Below are 19,736 nucleotides of genomic sequence, written 5' to 3'. Positions count from 1 at the left end.
GCTAAATCAATGGAGTCCCTCTCTAGACCTGCAGAAAGAAAAGATTATGAAAGTGAGGATGAAAATGAGGTGAAAAAGAGAAAAATAGAAGCCAGGAAAAATTTAGTGAAGGAGAAACTGAAGTTCTCTGCCTTTCTTAATGAGATCACTCGGCAGGTGCTCAGTCCATTGAGACTCACCTCTCTGGGGGTTACAGATGTTCAAAGACCCTGCAGCCCAGGCCAGGCCTCTGTTAGATCACACAAAACAGACAGCACAACTGGGAATTACCAAGAGCAGAGGAGTCACCCTGGCAGCACAGACTCAGTTAGCTCCAGCAGTTGCTCTCATACCAGCAAACATTCCCAACTCAGCAAGCATTCCCATTCTAGTAGGCATTCTCACTCTAAATTTGGCCAGTGCATGCATCACCACCACAGTCATCACCACTCTGCAGCAGACCCACCTCATCACATGGATCACAGCCCTAGAAGCTGCAGTGATGAAAGATCCAGCCCAGAGAAAAGCTATTCCCAAAGACGCCGCTCATCATCACTAACTTCTCAGCATGGCTTTCATTCTCTTCATTCCAAGCACCACCATGATCACCATGGAGAGCATCACAGTTCCAAACATCATCGTGGACATCGAGACCCCAATAACCCAAGTCATCACCATCACCATGGACACCACGACACCTCTACTCATAATCATGGCAACCACTATAGTTCAACTTGTCATCATGAAGATCACCATGGCCCTACACATCACCATGGAGACCACAATGGCCCTGCTCATCATCATGGAAACCACCATGGCCCTGCTCAACACCATGTAGCTCATCATAGCTCAACTCACTGTCATCACCATGGAGACCATGACAGATCCAGTCATCACAGTGGAGGTCACCATGATAAAACTCATCATTACCACCACAGAGACGACCATAGCCCAACTCATGACCATGGAGATCACCATAATGCAACTTATCATCATCACCATGGAGACCACTCCATTTCAGATTCTCATCGTCATCACCATGGAGACCTCTCCATTTCAGATTCTCATCATCATCACCATGGAGACAACCACAGCCTAAGACATCACCATGGAGACCACCATAGCCCAACTTATCACCATGGAGATCAGCACAGTTCAAGTCATCTCGATCACCAAAGCGACCACCCAAACAAAATGCAACATTCGGATCATAAAGATCACTCCACCACCCTACATCACCAGGGGCACCACAGTCCAAGTAATGATCATGGCAATCACCACCATAAAAGTCATCCTCATCATCATGGAGACCACCACAGCACAACTCATCAGCATCACCATGAAGACCACTACAGCGTGACTCAACAGCATCACCATGGAGATCACCATAGCCCAACTCCACATCATCACCATGGAGACCACCATAGCCCAACTCCACATCATCACCATGGAGAGCCCCATAGCCCAACAAACCACCATGACCATGGAGACCACCACAGCACAACTCCTCACCATCACCACAGAGACCATAGCAGCCAAACTCATGAGCGTCACCATGGAGACCACCACAGCATGATTCAACAACATCACCATGGAGACCACCACAGCGTGAGTCATCAGCATCACCATGGAGACCACCATAGCCCAACTCCACATCATCACCATGGAGAGCCCCATAGCCCAACAAACCACCATGACCATGGAGACCACCATAGCACAACTCCTCACCATCACCACGGAGACCATAGCAGCCAAACTCATGAACATCACCACGGAGACCACCACAGCATGATTCAGCAACATCACCATGGAGACCACCACAGCACAACTCATCTGCATCATCATAGAGACTACCACAGCACAAGTCACCACCATCATCATGGAGACCATCACAGCACAAGTCATGACCATCACCATGGAGACCATCACAGCACAAGTCATGACCATCACCACGGAGACCATCACAGCACAAGTCATGACCAAGGAGATGGCCCTGAATCACATCATAAGCCATTGCACTCCAAAAACAAAGATCATGAGTCTCATAATCTGACTCACTCAGATGTCAAACACCATTCTGCGCAATCAGACTCTCTCAAACACCATGTCTCTCACCGCCACCCATCACCGCTCTCGGACTCTGAACACAGTCCTACACACTCAGAATCACATTATGGTCATCACCCCTCTCACCAAGTGACTGACCATCGCCACCGTCCCACCCGTGAGGATCCTCATCCCCATTCCCAACATTCAGAGACACATCATGGCCATCACCATGATGACCACCACAGCCGTTTGAAAGGTCATTCTCCTGTCAGTTTGCCCTCAGACAGAAACAGCAGCAGCCCCTCCACACAGGATGAGGAACAGGCAGGATACACCGGCTCATCATCACATGAAGTATGGCATAATTCTCAGTGTTGAAGTTATAATAATTCATGATGCTCCCTATTTACAGCATGTGCCCTGTGAAATTATTGATAAGTTGATAGTTAATCATGTTTTATGGTCTGTATTAACAAGTTACGCAATAATGTTCCACTCATTTGTTTTCCTATTGATTTTGGCATGAACATGCATCTCATTGTGGGAGAACAATAGATTAGTTATCACACACAAACTCACAGACATCAAATTGACGTCTTTATAGGTTATCAATTTCATTTTTGTTGAGGCTTCATCAATACCTATTTTTATATTTCACTTTTCATGTCATAGTAAAAAATGTTTTTGTCTTTCAATACAGGCCAAGGCACAGGAGTGTGGTAGAATAATGTAAGTTTGATTTGATTCTCTAGTTTTTTGATCTGGTAAAAGTGAAGTGAGTGTGCATTTGGACAGTGATAGATTAATTGATGTGTTGGCTACTGATTGCTTTGGGTTAGCTTAGATGTGACTAGTTTAAAGTGCAGATTTCAGATTCCAAACTCTAAGGGGAACTCTTAGGGCATTTTCTGATACACTGAATTAACTATTAATACTTGCTGGTCTTTTTTGTACATGTTCCGTCCATTTCTGAGAGCTCCTAGTGAGAGAGAACTCCAGTATTAAGAAGTGTGCAATTTCACATTAATCTGTAACCTATTAACATCATCAGGATATTGATATCTTTTGAAAGGTTGTCTTTCCAGCCTCTTCACATTTCAGTGTATGTCTTGGAGGAGCATGATGGACATGAAATTATTCTGTTAAAAAAGATAGCTGGAGTACATCAAAGGGGATGAAAAAGAGAACTGCTTGATCTATTGATTCACAGTGCTAGAGAGCTTTAAGACTGACATGTTCAGCTTTTTAGCTTAGTTGATCTTCTGACTGATTTTTCAAAAGAGCTCAACAGGAAAAGTGACTGTCAGAGACAAATAACACTAAACGTACTTACATCAGTCTTGAAGACGCAGAAGGACAGTCATTCAGGACTGCCCTGAAAGATCAGCTCCTTGTTTACTTTTTACTGTAAAGTAAGATACAGGTGTGTAGGCATTTTACATCCATAGTAATAAAAAAAGGGCAAAGACATGAAAGAATGTGTCACTGCACAAATAATGTAAACGACTCACTACATATTGTCTTACTCAGTGTATTATTTTTCTTTTATATTCGTATTATTTTATTTGTCCTTGCAGGATGCTACAGGAGCAGAATGAAGGTCTGCAAAACAGTTTGCTAAAGACAGCAGTAAGGATGGAGTGTTTAGGAGAAGAATTTATGAGCAGCCAAAAGCTGCTAGAGACAGAGCTTCAGAGGACACGTGTGGACCTTAGCAACCTCATGGAAAAGTTCAAAAGGTAAAGATTTTCTTTTCTTTTCTTTTCTTTTCTTTTCTTTTCTTCTTCTTCTTCTTTTTTTTTTACTGGATATGTTTTAGTTGTTCAGGTCCAATAATTTCACTTAGACAGCCACATGCAAAAAGAGCACTGCTCCAGTTAATGACCTGATTTGGCTGTCTTTACCAGTCAGTATGGACTGATCTTGGCAGCTTCAGAACAGAAAATGGCACTGAGGATCCTCTAGTATCAGTGTGAACAAGCCTCAGTTGGCTGGCCCAGATCTGTTGCCCTCAATAATAACTGTGTTTTGTAAGCTTGTGTGGCACTCAGATGACCCCTGCTCATCTGTGCAGCTGGAGTTGGCGATTTTTACAGGCTTTTATTTGGGGATCCTGATCATTCAAAGTTATTTTGTGTGTGCACCCATAATTAAGTATTGTGCATCTTTCAGACACCATAATCATAAATCTGTTGTCTACCGTGACCTCCGCTTTCATCATCTGCTCAGATTAATGTGTCTCTGTCCCTTAGACAATCCATAATTCAGTGGCACTTCAGTTGTCATACATGGTGATCTGAATAGTAATCTTACATTACATGTAATGTGGGATATTGCTACTTTATTTTGTATTGTGTATGAATACTTGTGCTCTCTCTCCCTCCCTCTCTCGCTCCCTCTCTCTCTCTCTCTCTTTCTCTCTAGACTACATGATAACTATTCCTCCACACAACAGACCAATAATCTTCTAGAGCAAAAGCTTCATTCAGTGGTGAGGTCCACGCTACTGCTGCATGTCTTGTCCACAAGTGAAAAAAATAGCCTGTAATATATACAGTGACCTATGTTATGAGAAACACAGATACAAGTTTTAAAAAGCCTTTCCTTGACGGGTTTAAAACATTTAAAACAACAGGCATGTTTGAAAATAACAGTATACATCTGGGATAACTGTGTTTTCTTTACTAAATCAGGCTCAGAGTATGGAGGAGGAACGTGAGAGTTTGAACCAACGCATTTCAGCACTAACAGAGCAGCTTGCAAAGACCAAATTCACCACAAACATGGAACCTCCTAATGTAAGAACCTCACCTATCTCTGATTAAAAGGTTTAGGTCACAGTGAAAATGACCAGATTGCAGCAACTAAGAAATACAGATTAAATGTTGAATGAGTGTAATATAGCCTTACACATTCAATTTAGTGTTTGTTTTGTTGATCCTCATACAAGAGCTAAAGTAACTCTAATAATTAAGCAGTATATTTTCAGCATATTTTTACATTTTGTAAATATGAAATAAAATGACCCATCTCCACACTGTACCTCTACTCAGGCAACATCAGTGCTGCACAAAACTGTTGATCATCATTTCCAGTCAGATGATGCCATCAATCAGTTTGTGCTCCCCATTGCTCCGCCTCCAGCTCAGTTCATGGATGGTCTGAACTATGAAAAGGTCAAATCACTTGGGCAGGAGCAATCTCTGGGTTCAGTTCCAGAGGAGGAGGAATCTGACTGGTCAGAGATGGGTGACGAAATCCCACAATTTATACTGACAGGGTCGAATAGAAGTCATGCAAAAACTGTGACATTTGCCACCTGGAGACACGAGGAGAGAGAAGGGGACGTAGACAGTGAGTCAGGGGGAGAGGAAATCGTCAGACAATACCCACCACGTTCACTGCAGATACCTCATCTCCAGTTCACCGTCCACAGTGACATTTTACCAGTCCCTCTGACTAATACTCTCCCTGTCGGTTTCAAAAACCTGTCTGACAGAATGATGGGTGACGGTGGTTACAGGGTCGCCGCAAGTCAAAAACTTGGTTCACCCATCCTCATCCGGTCAGCAAGCCTGGAGGAAATTCCTCTGAAGCACCAGCACATGCAGGAGGAGCTGCGAGGCATGGAGGCCGTGATGGACCTCCACCACGCAGAGGACGAAGCTATCGAGGATTCAGATAATGAGATCATTCATCACTGGAGGGCGGGCAGTGACAGCGACGCAGCGATGGGGAGACCTCCAGAAAGCAGATCATCAGAGTCAGATCGCAGCCTGGCTGGCCTGCAGTCGGCCCAGAGGATGCTTAACCACTTCATATGTGAACTGCAGCCCACTGAGGGAACCGGTCAAGACAGGGTTGAGGTGAAAGGCTGGACAGGAGGGCTTCCAGAGGCGGTGTTAAAAGGAGAGCGAACAGAGCTGTGACAGTAAAATGTACGCATGGTTCAATGTTAATGATGTCACCATTTTTCACCCAGGGAAGGTCAGCTGAGCCTCACTTTCACACACATGCAAACACCTTCACACACCTGGGAGCTGCTCACAGTCTTGTGCTGCTGGACACTGAGCAGCTCCACTGCAACCATTTGGCAGTCAAATGTTTTGCTCAAGGACACTTCACTAGTGGTCTGGCACACCCCATTACAGTTTAAGATCAAACTGGCTGTGATTGACAGACTGTCACTAAATAACCCACGCTAAACAACACATTGAGCTGCATCACTAGTTTTTTGTAGCTGCAAGACAATAATCAGCAAACTGTTGTGATGGTATGTAACGTGTGTCAGTCATACTCAGTTTAGTGGCCAGGCTGTTTTCTCATGAATATATGCAGCACACATTTGCAGTTTAAACAAGGCTGATATGAACTAAGAACAACACAACCATCCCTGAACGGCAGGGATGGAAAAATCAGTGGGCCCTGTACTGTAAAATGAGTGGTATAAAATCCAATGAATAAAGTTAACAGATCAGAGTTTAGTTTAGTTTTTTTTCTTGATTTACAGTTAGTAATGTAGTTGTATAGTTGTACCAAGTTCTAAGTTGAAGATTTTACCTTTAAAAGTTGATATTGGCATTGATTTCTCAAAATGTATAGTTAGGGTTAGAAATCTGGCACTTGGTTGTTGTAGTTTAAGATGTGAGCACTGTGGACAGACTACATTATGTTTATTCTCATACAACAGAAGCTTTTGACAGCCATAACTGTATATTATACTGTATGTATACACACACACACACACACACACACACACACACATATATATATACTTCTGTGCTTTGAAGTAGGCTATTCACTAGATTGTATCACCAGATTGTACAGCTTGTATACAGTCTATAAAGTGCATAGTATAAATTTCACCTCGCTGCAATGATGTAATTGTGATTTATAACATATTTAGAAACTGCTGGTTGAACACACACATATTTGGGGTCAGTAAATCATTTCTGTTAAAGTTCTGTTGTTTTTGGTGCTGCTTCAGTGTAGGAAGAAACAAAAAGCCAGATATTCTAAATACTTTTTGGCAGGCCAGATGTACCCTGCAGGCTGCCAGTTGACAAAAACTGCTTTAAATGGTAAACTAGCTCGCTATTCTAGTTTATAGATGCAAATGTACTGTAGTCATTTTTTTAAATCTATATTGATATTGTAATATTTAGGAAACAAGTGTTTTTTTTTTCTCCTCTTTAATGCATGGAACTTGCTTATATTCATTACTTCATTATTATCATTATTATTATTTGTAATCACCCACATTCATGCATTGTTAAATATTTGATGATCTTCACTGCAATGTTTGCAGCACAGTGTACGCTCCTGCCACTTATGCTACTCTATATATAACTACAGCTGCCTGGTTTAGAATGTCTATATGTATGCAGTGCTGCATTTTCTCTCTGTCATTTGATGATTAATCTGCCAATGCTGCAAAAGAAATTTAATTTCACCTGCTTGTTGAATGCCAATCATGTATTATTTTCCATGTAGTGTCTAATAAAATAATGATAAATAATAAAGATGTAATCAACATTTATTTGCTTGAGTACATTTTGTGATTACTTATGTACACACTTTCATTTCATCTAAATAGAATTGTAACATTCAATGCAAAAGTAATTTACTTACAAAGTTTTCAAAATGTAACCACACCATAACATCAGAAAAATACAAGAAAAACAACAGTATTGCAAAACCCAACGTAAGTATACTTATATATTGTAGTTGCTAATGAAATAGAGTCAAATGGTGTCAGACTGCCTTGGAAGCCCATTCACAAAATGAACAGAAGGGGTCTGTTGTAATTTCCAATTGGGCAAGAAGCAGATGTCAAGAAGGTTTAGAGGTTGCCTTAGCAACAGGAACTGATTCCCAAAACTTGGAAATGTAAACCTCCATACACAGCATCATTTACAGCTGAAATCCTTGACTGGAGGTGGTTTCTCTCCACCTCCTCCTCAGTTGAGCAGAGGAAAAGCTGTTTGCATATGTGCACTTAAAGGGACTTAAAACCACAGTAGATGGTCTGCACTTTGTTGGCATCTAGTGGTTAAAAATTTCACCTTGTTGCAGTGATGTAGTTGTATTGTTGGGTGTGTTCAGAAGTGCAGCTGAACTTTTTAAACCATAGTAGTCAGTTTAGACTGCCCAAAACCCCATTAGGGGACAAGGGTGGTTAGGAAAGGTTTCAGTCTGAAGAGAGAGGTCTTCTGGTCCTACACGATCAGTATTTCACCTGACATTAGTAGAAAGTCAGAGCTTTTCCTCCATACTTCTGGGTTTTAGGGTCACAGAATGAAAAAACACTCAAATTACCATAATGCCTCGTGTTACACACCTCGTTCAACTCCACCCATTTCCGCTCTCCGCCGTGCTGAAGGCCAATTGGTGAATGGGGCCATGTTCTGACATGACACATGTTCACCAATAAACACCTCCTGGAATTCGCCCACCATTTACACTGTAAATGACAAAAATTACGATTCCATGGACACCATACAACATGTGTTAACATTTGTGTTGGGTTTCCTGTCACCTTGATTACGTGATAATGAAGCACAGATAAAAATAGAAGCGATTGTGTTGACATTATATGAAACAGTCCACTCTCGGACAATTGATGATGTCCAAACCAATGTTTTGGTGTATTTCTCACCATGAATTTAGTGACATCTTGCAGTCTATGTATACTGAGGGTGTGTTAGCAACATCTGAACCCTCTTCATCTCGTCTCTCCTCAACTGGCTCCATGTTGTCTTCACGCTCAGTGGATATCAACCACAAAACACATAAGAAGGACAAAGCGGTGTAGTGGACCAATCACAGATCTTGCAGTCTTGCGTCGCCCTACGTTCTCTTACATTTTTGGTGAGGTGCACGTAGGTTTTGGTGGCTCCTCCTCCGCAGGAGCCATAGACGGCGCTGGTGCAGCTACAATGGCATGTTAGCAAAGATGTATCTACTGGGTTTTGGTATCTTTGCCTAGACTCCTTCCCTTTTTAATTATTTGAAGAGAAAAACTGCCAAGTAATCCAAGTAAATTTACTTCAGTGAGCTCTGACATGTTTATTTCTTTTTTACCCTCAGTTTTTCCTTTTGTAGATAAGACATAATTACATGAAAGCAAAACATGAATAAAATATTTCTCATAATTTGAACTTTCATTTTCATCTTACATTGTACTAATCTTATATTTATCATGTCAAATTTGTGTGTGTGTATGTGTGTGTGTGTGTGTGTGTTTGTGTGTGTGTGTGTCTGAAGCTGATGTGTCATAAGGATCTGTGCTACTAAGGTAACGCCTTATAATATCCATCTCCCTGTCATATTCAATTTGGTTTGTCATCCATGTCCCTCTCTGCTCTGCGAGGAAGGCTTTGCTGAGCAGACAATGGCCTGGATTCACAGACCATTTTAATAGGATACATAGGTATTAGCGGTAAGACGGTCCAGGGCATACAGTTTTGCCAAACCAGTGTGCCAAATCCACTGTGTGGCACACTGGATAGTACATAGTGGTCCGAGGACGTTTTTTGGACCCTTTTTCGGCACTTTTTGGGGCAACAAATAAGGTGAACTTTGATCCAGCAGCATCCGTGAATCCAAGACACATCATCTGAGATATAAAACTTTAATATCTTTCTTTGATTCTTAGAATTCTCCACGGATTTCTGTCTTGTTTTTTTTTTTTTCATTTTGGATAAAAATTTGTTCTCAGCTGGCTAGAAGTTTCTTTTTGATTGTGATTACTGTAATTACATCAGTGCTGTTCCTCTTTGAAGCTTTTTAATTTACAACCTCAAGTATTCTTCTGGAGTCTAGCCTCTGCACTCTCTTCCTTATCCACAGATACAACAGAGTCTCGTTCGCCTCCTTGTCGCTCTCCTTCCCCTACTCCCCCGGTAAGACTCGGACCCCCTCGCTGCAACCATGGTGGTGATGAAGATGAAATTCCCCTTTGAGAAAAGGGTGAAGTTAGCCCAGGGACTGTGGGTACTCTCCTGGTTTGCAGCTGTGGCTGGTGCTATAACCTTCACCCTGGGCTGCATCCTTAAGACGGAGCTACGAAAGAGGGCAGAGGTATTTCTTAAGTCTTACATCCTGTGACTTTAAGCTTAAAACAATACTTCAAAAGCATTCAAATTACGAAAAGCATACAAGGACTGAGTTAATATTCAGCTAGCTTTACATGGTGCATTTGGAGGGCACCTTCATCTAGTTAACATAATTGTATCAGAGTCCTGTTGGAGAATCATCCTGTGAAAACATTGCATCGGGTTTATATCATTATTTGAAATGTTCAGGATGAGTTTGGTGACAAAGCAACAGCAAACCTTTCATTTGCAACATGCAGCTAAGTGCATAAAAGTTGCACAGTATTTTACATAAAACCTTATTGCCATAATACGTGAGATATTGTGATATTCCTCTATGTAATAGTGAATATACAGCATGTGTAGGTACTAGTGCAACCATGCTCTGAACATAATATACAAATGACATATCATGGAAGACAATACACAAGCTGCTAACAAAACAGGGTTACACAAAAAGGGTTTTTCTAAACTGCACTGTACAATAAATGCTCTACATTAACAGATAAGATACGTAATGGTTGAAAGGTATCATACTATAATGTAATTATTCACATATTCACAGTAACTGCAAGTCCACCATAAACATGAATAAAAACACCATCTGTGGTTGTATTACTTTCAACTGGAACAGTCTTTGGAAGCAATCTGGCCACAGAAAAGATTTTTGAGACTATGAGTCAAAGCATATCTGACATAATTTCACATATTCTACACAGGCAGCTGAGTAAAATATCCTTTTTGAGTCCTAGATTCAAGTGAGAAAATAAAGGTGCACTCTGCAAAACTGAGGGTTGGTTGAAGTGAAAACTATTTGGACTCAACTGAAAAAAAAAAAAAAGCATGGAATAAGCAGCATGTGATCTCTTGGACGTGGTCTCAAATATCAAATTTCATGCTTATTCCACACTTTTTGGACAGCTGTGTCTCTAAAGGGTCCTCACTTCTCTGAAACTGTACACAGTGCAACTTTAAGCCTCTCAGTGTTGCACAGAGGCTCAAAGGCCCACCTGAACTAAACACACCTGTGACCCAATTTGGATCCTGACTCATCGTTTATTAAACCAGGATCTATCTTGTCTTTATCCTTAATCACCTTAATCCCCATCTTTGAAGACAATCAGAATTTAGCATCACAAACAAAACATTCACAGCTCATTTGAAGCGTTTGGATGCATACGTATTTAAGTACTTTTATGTATTTTTTAAAATTATTAGTAGAAAGAATAATAAAACATCACTAGATCCTTGTACTACTGGACTATAGCTGTACTCTCGCATTACTCATATGTCAAAAAGTATTTTTAAAAGGACAAACAAAAAAGATTTTGCACACCTGAAATTCTAAAGCCACAGGTGTGCAGAAAGAAATGAAACTAGGCAAAGAAAGGAAGACGTTTTTTTACTGATATCAATGTCAAGACATTGTTCCTGATAAAATCAATGTAATTGCAAGTGAAATGAACACTGTGCGCAAGAATTTCCTTTTAGTTGCTGTACTATAAAATACCAAAATATTTTTTCCCAAAGATAACATTTTTGAGACAAAAAGAAACCTTTCCAAGCTATTTGAACAGCTTGTGATATCTGGCTGGTGCCAATATTCACTTATGAAAAAAGCAACTAATCACACTCATAAATCCTTTGCTGGAATAAGTGTAGTTACAGACCAAAAAAAATCTCCGCAGCAGATAGTACAGAATGTCTTGTGCAATGGAGATAATCTACTTTCTGCTATTTGTCCATCGATCCACATGATCCCACAACATAGGACTCTCAGGTCTGCAATCAATCAAATCCTAAAAAATGAGCACAAAACATGCATTGCCTTACACATTTATGGACACAGCCTTATTGTGCAGTGAGACATTTGTTAGGTTCTGCTACTTTATGATTTCATCTCTTTTTTCATATCTTTGTCATATCAGAACAAGAAAGCTTATGAATGGAAGTTCACTGGCTTGAATCCCACCTGATCTGATAAAATTTGAGATGCTACATGAATTATACTGTCGACAAATACTGTTGTATGCCCCTGAGCAACACACTTAAGGCCCAGTTGCTCCAGCTAAGATGCTCAGTGGCCAACAGGAGCTTGTGCTTGAGTTGGAAAGCTCTTAAGTGTGGATGTCACTGAACAACTGGGAAGTGATGCTAGAAAATAACCTATACCATGTGCGGTGGTCTATGGTCATTCACACATGCTTGAAAGTCTGTGTTCAAAGACAGATGGATTTTCAGCTGGATTTTGGATGTACGATGTCGAGTATTTTATGTAAATATATTGCATATGATATAGTTAATATATTCTGAATGTATTGATTTCTCGAAGAAAATGAGCATGAATAATCTTCAGTATGTTATTCTATGACTTACTTCCAGGTAATGGACAACACAGATGTACATGTTGTGCCCAATACCCTCATGCTTGTTGGTCTGGCCTCCTTGGGTATCAACTACTTTGCTGGGAAGATCTGTCAGGATGCCCTGGATGCTGGGCGATTCCCTCGCTGGAAAACCTTCTTGAAGCCCTATTTTGCGACATCTTGTTTCTTCACCGTCCTAATGCTTCTGTCTGTGGTCATGAGCTACGTCATGAAGGGCAGCCTGGAGAATTCTCTGAAGATCGGCCTGAGGAATGGCATCCGCTTCTACAAGGACACGGACACGCCTGGGCGCTGTTTCCAGAAGCAGAATATTGACCGTCTGCAGATGGACTTTCAGTGCTGTGGAAACACCGACCACAGGGACTGGTTTGAGGTCCAGTGGATCAGCAACCGCTACCTTGACTTCAGCTCTAAGGATGTGAAAGAGTAAGTTGTGACGAATGTTACAGCAGTGAGGCCTGAATGATGAAACAATCCAATAACGGACAATCATGGAATAACCATCTAACTAAAATCTAATTAAAATGAGGGAATCTCTGTCTGTCTGTCCTTTGATTATATCGACAACCATTCATCCGATTGACTTCACACTTCACACTCAGCGGGTGCATTGCTGAGGACCCAAGGAAGAGGGTCCTCAGCAATGCACCCGCCGAGTGTGAAGTGTCAGTTGATCATGAAGTTGTTTGGACAAGCGGTTCTCCAGAAATCTGCAAGCAGCAATACCAGAGGCCAAGCAGTTGTCCTGTTTTCAAACAGCCATGTTTTGAACAGGCACTGCACTAGTTAGTATTAATAATGTGCCACAAATGCAGCTTTTACAGCCTTCTTTGTGGTAAATCCTATCCCTTGTATCTTTGATGTTTCTCTTCCAGCCGCATCAAGAGCAACGTGGATGGCCGTTACTTGCTGGATGGAGTCCCTTTCAGCTGCTGCAACCCAAGCTCTCCACGGCCCTGCATCCAGTACCAAATCACAAACAACTCAGCTCACTACAACTACGATTACCAGACTGAGGAGCTCAACATCTACCTCCGAGGCTGCAGGGAGGCCCTGGTCCACTACTACATGGGCCTGATGAACACCATTGGGGCTGGAGTGCTTACAGTCTTTATGATCCAGGTATGATGAGAAGAATCACTGGTCCACAATTGACTAATTGACTAATAATCACTGTTCAAGCAGTGTTGATTAGATATGGTTGGAAAGATTTTAATGTGGAGACAAATCAGCACCTCACAGCATTATTGCAGGAGTTGGATGAAAGAACATACTGCTGCACAAATGGTGCAAGACACCTGGATCATATATGTCATCATTTTATTATTATTATTATTATTATTATTATTATTTAAGGTATGTATTGCATCAGCATACTCATACAAATTTTAAGCAGTAGCCACAAAATGCCACTTTCTGTTCAGGATCCTGGGAGACGCTGTGTGATGAAACCTATTTCCTGTGGAACTTCAGTGCTGGGCAAAGTTTGCCTCGGGCTCTTTCTGTCAGACATTCTGTCAGGAAAAATGTTAAGGTCTGAATTAGGATTAGGGATGATCTGTCTGTCAGAAAGTGCTTGAAGCAAATGTCTCTCTTGTGCTGTAACTTCCTTTTCCTTCTCCCCAGGGGTCTGTGCTGGTGTGCCTGCGGTATCTGCAGACAGCCATGGAGGCAGTGGCAGGGCAGGAAAATACTGAGATCGAAACTGAAGGCTACTTGCTGGAGAAAGGGGTGAAGGAGACCATCATGGAGTATGTGGACCCTGTGCTGAAATTCCTCTTGCTGAACCAAGTGGCGGAGGGCGAAGAGACCCCTGCTGCCGCCACCTAAAGCACACATTATCATGGCCCCATTTACACTTATCATGTCATGCATCTCTCATCTGGATAATATACAGACATGTTTATCCACATTCCATTTACACTTGGCCACATCAATGCGTCTTCATTAGATGGATAAAAATGTGATTGCACTCGCCCACACAAAATGCAGATGTTTTCAGGTGGAGCGTAGTGATGGCAGCTGTGGCTTGGGTAGACGGATGTACTCACACTTAACAAGATTGCGGCCATGATGCGTCTCAAGACTCCTCCTCAGGTGGCTTAGAAATAAGATCTGACTCCAGCCCCAATGTGTCTTGGATGTATTCACACTTGGCCTTTTAGCTATCCAATAGCTATCCCATCTGCTCAAGACGCATGAATTGGCCAGGTGTAAATGGGCACAGAGGCATGATTTTATTCTTATTTTTTTACCAAGTGGGCGACTAAATAAATGATAATATAAAGTTGAATACAACTTGTGAATTAAGATTTTCTTTGAATTTCACCGACTCAGGTATAGTGTGGGTTATGTTTTTTTGTTTGTTTGTTTTTTTTTTTGTGAGTGACATGGATCGTACATCTAATATTTCTTATATAAAAACCAAAACAATTATCTTCTATCTGCTATCATTTACTGCCTGTACACCTTCCCATTCAATTTCCAAATACATAATTGACCCTCCATCCAGTACTGTATGTAAAACCACAACAGATGCCCACAGTGTTTATAATCTATAATCTTTCTAACATTGATGAGTTACTTGTCAATACTGCTTAAAATGAATAATATGCTCAAGAGTTGAGCAAGACTTTTGTTTAGTTATTTTTTGTTCTTTCATATTATTTACAGCAAGAAACCCTTTATTGTTACACTTGTTTACAACTTGACAAATACACAAAACCATTTGTATCTTAACCTCATTGTGAAATGACCTGCCATGTGCATTTCACACCACATTCCCAAGATTGTTTACTTACCAAAGATATTTTAAAAAATTACCCATCACTTCAGTGGGTAAACAATAACTCTCCAGCTGATGTAAAAAAAAAAATCTGTTTTGGTCTAAAAAAAAAAAAAAAAAAAAAGAACGGTGATGTAAAGCTGACTGTAGAGAGACATGCGACACAACGCTCTGCTACGTAACAATGCAAAAGGACACTATATTACAGAGGTATTACAACAGATAACATATTAAAGTTTCAAGTTTCTAATTGCCTTGTGGAGTGGAGTCACTTATTCCTTCTTCTTCCAATAAAAAATTACACACACATCAAACATAATATATATAATACTATACACACTTTCCCCCTCCTTAGCAGGCCCTCTCCAGTCCTACTTCCCCCTCCCTCCCTCACTCTCCCTGTCAGGGAATAGGATTATGAAGACTGATTAGTCGATGTCAGTTATGCAGTGAAAGCTGTTAAGTGTGTCCTCTGCCCTGACACCTTTCCAAAAGCCGCTAATCCCATTTGTTAATACTCAACTTGCTGGCCCAGCAGTATACTCCTACAGTGGAGGTGAGATGCTATTCACCATGCAAAGGTTTTGTGTGTTTATTTATACACATGTAAATGCTTTTAAAACATCTTTGACACCCTTTCAAATGCACATACAGAAATTACACGTTACAAGTCATCAAAAGCAACTCTAGTGAATAAAGGGAAACATTGCAGAGTTGCTCATGAATGTGGTTCTTGGATTTTACAGTGGTAATATGAGCCTGATTCACTGACTGGGTTCTCGATTAAATTATCAGTAAAAACCATCTCGTGCCACATCAAACTTCACTTTGCCACCGGAATAATCCGATTTTTTCAGGTGTCAATTCCAAAATGTGTTGAAAAAATTCCACACCGATGTTGCCTCATGCTGATCATGGGTTTTTGCTCAGTTGGGGCACATGCACATTTCAAATTTGCTCATGGTAAGGGTATATACCAAAGACAATATGAAAGAGATGTTGGATATGTCCCAAAATGTATCAGTATCCCTGGTATGGGACAAGAAAAGCACAGGTAAGTACCCTTGTTATTGCTTAAAGTGGCAAAAAAAAAAAAGAAAAGAAAAGAAAAGAAAAAAAGAAAATGTCCTCTGAAAATTCTTTAGGGGGAATCAACTGAAGGAAAATGGTATGAAAAAAAAAGTTGTGCTAGGTACATGCTTGCCAAATGTGAACATCTTAGCAAACAGTGTAACAAGTGGAAGCATTTCTCCTTGACAGCCATGGGTGCAGAAAATACCTCTAATCTTTCAGCAACACGACTTATTAAAAAGACAGTTTGGAGAGAAAGAGAAGATTCGAATCATTTGTTCTCATCCTTGAACGCCATCATGACAGATTAATAGGCTACATGATGAGCACAGCATATAACAATAAATGTCATTTATTGTATTGCAATTGAAATGTCATGATTGGAGTCGTTTTATTAAAAGTGTGTGTCTGTGTGATTGTGTGCGCTTGTTAATCCTCATAATAAAGCGGTGACATACCTAATTGTTCATATTAGGTGAGAGATAAATTGGATTAGCCTGTGGATATAGCACAGCAGTAAATAGCATATTAAACTTGGAGTTGGTGTGATTTGTAGTAACCCAATAGGGATCTCATGATAAAGACAACATTTATTTGAAGCTTTACACATTTCATTGACTGAGGAGTCATTTATTATATACACTGAAGATACAGTAGTACTCCATTAAGGCCTTGAAGAAAGGGGCCATGCTGTGTTTGATGGGCCTATAGTGGATTTTGTGCATTAACATGGATGTACAGGGTTTTATTTAAAGGTGCGGTGCTTTGCTGGCCACTAGATGTCCTTCATTACATGGGCCGTTGTTCATAATACCAGTTGGTGTTATTAGAGTCAGCTGGTATAATTTAGGTAGCCATGCCTACAGCCCGGACAGAGTGTTGTTTTTGTGTGTGTTCCTTCTTTCGTTCTTACATAACTAAAATTAAAAAAAAGACCTCACAGTCACTATAAATGTCTTGTCAACTGCACTGCACACAGACATTTTCAGTTTAGGCCTTATATTTGACTAATCACACTGGAAATAAATTCTAATTGTGGTAAACTCTCAAGCTTTTTATATTCCAGTGTGGATTAATTTGTATACACTGCAGCTCTTGAGAAGGTGTGCAGATTTTAATTATCTTTACCAACATCAGATTATCAGCAGCTTCTCTGTCATTCGTCATTAAAAAATAATAAATAAATAAAAACACAGGATGTATGTTTCATGATTCAGAGAACTGTAGCAATAAAATGTCATCATCTCCACTGATTAATAAAATCTGTCATCCAGCCTCCTGTAGTTGATCACTCAAGTGTGTGTAAATGAGTGAGCAGAGGATGTTGTTGGAGGCTGCTGCTTTCATAAAGTAAGTTCTACCATGCTTTAAAAATAATAATAATAATAAAAAAACACTTCCTCATTTGTCCATGCAGTTTCCACCATAACAATAACAACAGCTGTTTTTGCACATTAAGACGACCGCAGATCTTCAAAATGCGTCAGCTCTTCAAAGCCCTGCACACATGAAGCGCATGCATGTTCAACAAATACGTGACAGACCAATGGTGAAGTTCTGAGCTCAATTCCTGGGTGTTGCAACCATATTGAGCCAAATATAGAAATGCACAGTATGCAGGCGGTTTGATGGGAAGTTCCACTAAAGGTTAAAAGGCATTGTTTATGCTTGACTGGTTTCATTTTCTCCTCTATTTCCTTTCCCATGTCACAGTTAAGTGGCTGAACTGTTCCCAGCCATCACACTGCTGCTGATTGGGATCTGTGGTGTTGACGGTGAAGCCGCTATAATGCAAGATCTGCTGTAGGGTCACACATTATCTTTAGACACGACAGCTGCTCTAAGCTTGGGTAACGAGTTACAGTCATTTTCAGTATAGTTAATTCAGTGTATTGAGTGTTATTGTTTAATTATTATTATGGGGTATGACAATTGGTAGATTAGGATAAATACTGTATTTTCCACCAGAAGGTAAAAATTTGTCTTTGGCTTCACAGCATATGACTCAATATGAAAGTAAAAGACAACAGACAAATGAACTGCAATAAAATAAGTAAAAATACTGTTAGCAGCATCAAAGTCATGCATGTTCATTAACACTTTCATGGGTATTAATGGTGCATTTATGGCCATGGTGATAACTAAAACCAACAACCCAGTTTATGTCTTGCAGTGGCCTTTGTCACGTGCTCTTCTATCAGCTGCCTTATTCATTATTGGCTATTGACTTAGTGACTTCAGCTCTACAAAGTGTGCATGTCTGGCCTGTGGGCAAGCATAATGAGACTTAATAAAGATAGTAAGTGTCTGGTTGGTTTTGTTGGAAGACAGGCCCAAAGTGTTGTGCATTACAATATCATAAAGGTACTAAAACATAACTTTGTAAACATAAGGAAAAAATACATTAAATAACTGAAATAACAGAGGATTTTCATGAAAATAACTTATTCTTGGTAAGTATTTCAATATAATGAATGTCAGTGGTAAAACATTTTTGTTATTATTTACAATTTTTGGAAGTTTAATAAAATATTGAAATTCTAATTTAAAAAAGTCAAGTATCAGCAGAGCCCTTACGCTGCTAAGTTTTGTTTATGGATAAATAATCTCGCAGAGGGGATTAAAGCGTAAGTCCTGTCTCAGAGGACCTGCTGGCATTTGGACAGAAACAGATGATATCTCCAGTACAAAGGGGCAGAGAAACACGCTTCCTGTCATTCAAGCCCTGAGTCCGTACAAACACCAGCTGCGGTGACGTTTGCGTGATGACGTCAGCAAGCCCGCGGCATTCTCTGCGCGGCCGAGTTGAGCTGTTCGAGCCGCTTTAGGGATCAGTGCGTTTTGAACCATTTCTGTGGAGAGGGACACTTTGATTTATGGGGCTCATTTTGTGAACCTGCCCAAAACAAAGATGAGGCAGGGCAGATTTAGACCGTAACTGATGCACATGAATGAAAACTGTGGTCGATTCTACACTTCCATACAAAGCTGCTACAGCTCGATGTGATTCTAAAACAGCCATATATATATATATATACATATATATATATATATATATATTGATGAAGATGGTATACATTAGGTTGAAACCGCTGTTATGACTATTAATAGTGTATTCGTGCATTCCCTCTTGACTGACTGGGTACAACGAGTTAGTAGGGCCATTGTAAGGGGAAAAATCACGGAGCCAGGGGAGGGAGGGGTAATATTCTGAGAAAAAAAACTCAGAATTTCCCAGATTAAAGTCATAAATTTAGAAGAAAATAAGTCACAATTTTATGAGAAAAATAAAAACAAAATGTTTCTCTTTTAATTTTTTTGGTAAAGGAACCACTTTGCTTCACTTTGCAAGGTTGGATGAACCACATA

At 40.4% G+C, this 19,736-nt stretch overlaps 2 protein-coding genes across 2 annotated transcripts; both read left to right on the top strand.

The window, feature by feature from the left end:
• Positions 1 to 2,335: 2,335 nt before the first annotated feature.
• Positions 2,336 to 6,666, top strand: LOC115371717 (uncharacterized). The gene is made up of 6 exons (XM_030069194.1): positions 2,336 to 2,382; positions 2,729 to 2,757; positions 3,606 to 3,767; positions 4,453 to 4,519; positions 4,722 to 4,826; positions 5,082 to 6,666. Coding segments are annotated over exons 2-6 (1,212 nt in total). The 5' UTR covers positions 2,336 to 2,382; positions 2,729 to 2,755; the 3' UTR covers positions 5,958 to 6,666.
• Positions 6,667 to 9,393: 2,727 nt separating this feature from the next.
• On the top strand, positions 9,394 to 15,549 carry rom1a (retinal outer segment membrane protein 1a). The gene is made up of 5 exons (XM_030068871.1): positions 9,394 to 9,602; positions 9,880 to 10,110; positions 12,507 to 12,937; positions 13,387 to 13,633; positions 14,138 to 15,549. Exons 2-5 carry the CDS (start codon positions 9,961 to 9,963, stop codon positions 14,339 to 14,341), a joined length of 1,032 nt encoding a protein of 343 aa, XP_029924731.1. The 5' UTR covers positions 9,394 to 9,602; positions 9,880 to 9,960; the 3' UTR covers positions 14,342 to 15,549.
• Positions 15,550 to 19,736: the final 4,187 nt, after the last annotated feature.

Source organism: Myripristis murdjan, chromosome 14 (genome assembly GCF_902150065.1).
Source record: "Myripristis murdjan chromosome 14, fMyrMur1.1, whole genome shotgun sequence".
In the NCBI taxonomy this organism is placed as follows: domain Eukaryota; kingdom Metazoa; phylum Chordata; class Actinopteri; order Holocentriformes; family Holocentridae; genus Myripristis; species Myripristis murdjan.
The sequence above is the reverse complement of the archived record's forward strand: the minus strand, read 5'-3'. Positions and strand labels throughout refer to the sequence as shown.

What these genes read in the sequence shown, in the direction of transcription:
- LOC115371717 (XM_030069194.1), top strand. An exon ending in CTCATGGAAAAGTTCAAAAG is followed by an intron (nt 3,768 to 4,452) that starts GTAAAGATTTTC and finishes CTTTCTCTCTAG; the next exon opens with ACTACATGATAACTATTCCT. An exon ending in AGCAAAAGCTTCATTCAGTG is followed by an intron (nt 4,520 to 4,721) that starts GTGAGGTCCACG and finishes TTACTAAATCAG; the next exon opens with GCTCAGAGTATGGAGGAGGA.
- rom1a (XM_030068871.1), top strand. Translation starts at nt 9,961, where the DNA reads ATGGTGGTGATGAAGATGAAATTCCCCTTTGAGAAAAGGGTGAAGTTA. An exon ending in AGCTACGAAAGAGGGCAGAG is followed by an intron (nt 10,111 to 12,506) that starts GTATTTCTTAAG and finishes ACTTACTTCCAG; the next exon opens with GTAATGGACAACACAGATGT. An exon ending in AGCTCTAAGGATGTGAAAGA is followed by an intron (nt 12,938 to 13,386) that starts GTAAGTTGTGAC and finishes TTTCTCTTCCAG; the next exon opens with CCGCATCAAGAGCAACGTGG.